We start from the raw sequence: 2,990 nt of genomic DNA on the forward strand, positions 1-2,990 counted from the left end.
TGTAGTCCTAGCTACTTGGGAGGCTGAGGCAGGAGACTCGCTTGAGCCCAGGAGTTGGAGGTTGCTGTGAGCGTGATGCCATGGCACTCTACCCCGGGGGACAGCTTGAGGCTCCGTCTCAATAAATAAATAAATAAATAAATAAAAAGAGAAAACAAAACTACTCAGAGGAAACAGAGCAAAGAGAAAATCATACTCAACATCAACTCCATACAAAAGACCTAGGAATGCAAACACTCAGAATTTATACATCATACATACAGTAAGAAAAAACTCACAGAGTAAAATCGAAATCTGATCAATGCTGGGCCTGCTCTGGACTAATGTTCATTGTTCGATAAATTTCCTTAAGTAATAATAAGGCAGTATCTTCAGATTCCCTATAAAAAAGAGAAAGAAAAAAAATAAAAACAGCACATTTACTTAACAGCCAATTAGTAGAAATAAGCCTCTAAGTACAAAGGTAGAAAATGCAGCTTTTGTTCTATTCAACTCTAAGAACGGTGAATGACAGCAATATAATCTCAGTGTGACAAGGCAGTATAATCTCACAGCTGCCCTTAAAAACTGGGTGGATACCGATGAGCTCCAAAACAGTGGTGTTACAATTCTCCTTGGTGACAGGGATATAGAAAAGAAGGGCTTTTCAAAATCCCCACCACTCCCACTGGGAAAGGCATTCCTACAAAAAGCTTGTAAGTACCAAGGGTCTTCGGTCAAAAGCAGATGACATACTGCCATCTTGTGGAAAACTAAAGGGGAAAAATACTGATTGTGGATATTTGAAGAATTCAAATGAATATTAACACGTGATGTATGGGTAAAAGAATCTCACTGAAACTGTACACGTGCTAGCTAGCACCTAAAAACCACTCAAATGTTACTTTAGTTAAGAATACTTACCAATAGCATAAGTGACTCTGAAGAGCAAAAAGATACTCATTAAAACTCTCAATTGGCTTTTCTTGAAGAACGTAGTCAATTCTGCGGCCTCCGTTTAACATTCCAACCTTTCCTAAGTAGTCCTCATCCTTGGAAAAATCTGGACTTTCAACAATCTTTTCTGCTAGAATTTAAACCATTTCAATATCAAAGTCAATCATTTAATCATTATCCTTTGACTTTAGCTGCCTTTCTGGGCTCAATGAGAATATTGCTTGACACTCGCAGCAACCCGGGGAGCTACCAGGCTCACTCCCCATTCCTCCAAAGAGCCAGGGGAAGAGGGGCTGGTTACCCCAGAGAGAGGAGAAAAAGCCAACAGCTGACAGAAGTTGTGAAGATAAGGGTCAGAGAGCATTGCAGAAAGAAAGGAAATAGAATTAGAATCTGAAAAAGTCAAAAACATCACGGCATAATGACCTGACATTGCATATTGCATATGAAGTCTGTAAGGACACAGGTAAGCAACAGTATCAGAAAAGTAACTTCTCACAATTTGAGTCCTCAAAATGCCTGAACACAACCTGAGTTATCAACTCTGCTATTTCACTCTGGCCTTACAAATCTCAACAACATTTGTAAATTGCAGACAAAAAAGTTTAGTCACTATTAGGTAAAAACCTAGTAAAAAATAAAAAAAAGAAAGATGACATATATTTTGAAGTAATACAAGTGACAGTACAGTTTATCATGACAGATTCTCCTTTATAGGAAAAGCTTTTACAATTTAATAATGACCAGAAACTTTTAAGTGTTATGTTTATAAACAATATTTGTATTGGAAAATGCCTCAAATGACAAATTTACCTTCAACTACTTGCTTTTCCTCCTCTTCTTTGATTTGATTGGCCACCTTCTCTAATTCTTCTTGCAACTGAGTTGAAGACGTATGAGCGCGGGCAAATTCGTTTAATGTCTGCCAGGCACTTTTCAGAGAACTAATGAAACCCTGCTTCAAATCAGATCCCATACGAGAGAGACTTTCTTTCAACTCTAAAGAGATTAAGTTGACACATCAAGTTATTAATTAGTCACCAGGTAAAATTCTGCATCACAAAAATTAAAAGTTAATACTCTTCTCAAAAGGATGCCACCTCTTCTTCTTCTCTTAAATGTCAAATATATGGAGTATCTCAGTCAAGAATCCTCAAAACGTCATGGGAAGTTTTTTAAAACAAAAAAACTAGGTCCAGCCAAAACTTACACATTTCCTCTCATCAAAAACAAAAAAAATTTTCAAATACCATAAAAATGTGAGCACAGCAATAGATTTTTTTAAAAACCGTACATTACAATATGGGCTCATAAGATTAATAAATCACTGTTTTTCTAATCTGTAAAAATGATACACTTTTGAGAATTTAACATTCTGATAGAACAATTTAAACTTCTAATTTAGAAATGAAAAAATAAAATCCCTGCCCCCTTACTTTTTCCACTCTTCTCTAATAATCATATTCGAATTCAGGGTCTTTGAGTTATCAAATTTCTCATTTTAACTTCAAAAGGTTAAAATTGTTTTAAGCAAAATAAACAAGAAAAAAAGAATACTTTTAAGTAAAAGTGGGTATGATCATTTTTTATTCTTGTTCTTATACTCCCACCCCTTTCAAACTTTTAAATCTAGGGATAAGTGATACATTGTTAACAGGCAAAAGAGAAATCTGAACTCCACTTGGGATTATCAATCTCCTAAATTCACTAAATTTTTTAATAGGAAAAGTGGATCTAATTAACAAGAAAATAACAGCTCACTTGACTTAGACAACATCAAATTTATTTCTTGATTGGTCATTATCTTAAATGTTATTCTTCTCAATTCCAAAAATCATAATTATGCAATTTATTATCAACTTCCCTCCATTCCTAATTATCTCAATAACCAGAATGACATCATATCCAGAATCCATCATAACTTCTTTATAGATCCTCAAATCCCTAGTAAGAAAGTTCCGGCTCAAGCGGCTAAGGCACCAGCCACATACACCTAAGGTGGCGGGTTCGAATCCCCAGCCCGGACCCGCCAAACAACAAGGATGGCTGCAACC

The 2,990-nt window shown here is 35.8% G+C and overlaps 1 protein-coding gene across 1 annotated transcript in view; it reads right to left on the minus strand.

The window, feature by feature from the left end:
* SEC23IP (SEC23 interacting protein) overlaps positions 1-2,990 on the minus strand; it is a 53,720-nt gene that overhangs the window by 9,389 nt on the left and 41,341 nt on the right. The window contains exons 15-17 of the mRNA XM_023511765.1: positions 1,750-1,935; positions 904-1,066; positions 279-380 (exon numbers count right to left, since the gene is read on the minus strand). Of these exons, the coding sequence (XP_023367533.1) occupies positions 299-380; positions 904-1,066; positions 1,750-1,935 (431 nt within the window). The 3' untranslated portion in view covers positions 279-298. The remainder of the gene's footprint in view (positions 1-278; positions 381-903; positions 1,067-1,749; positions 1,936-2,990) is intronic.

Source organism: Otolemur garnettii, unplaced genomic scaffold, assembly GCF_000181295.1.
Source record: "Otolemur garnettii isolate 467f Iridium unplaced genomic scaffold, OtoGar3 scaffold00021, whole genome shotgun sequence".
NCBI classification, from domain to species: domain Eukaryota; kingdom Metazoa; phylum Chordata; class Mammalia; order Primates; family Galagidae; genus Otolemur; species Otolemur garnettii.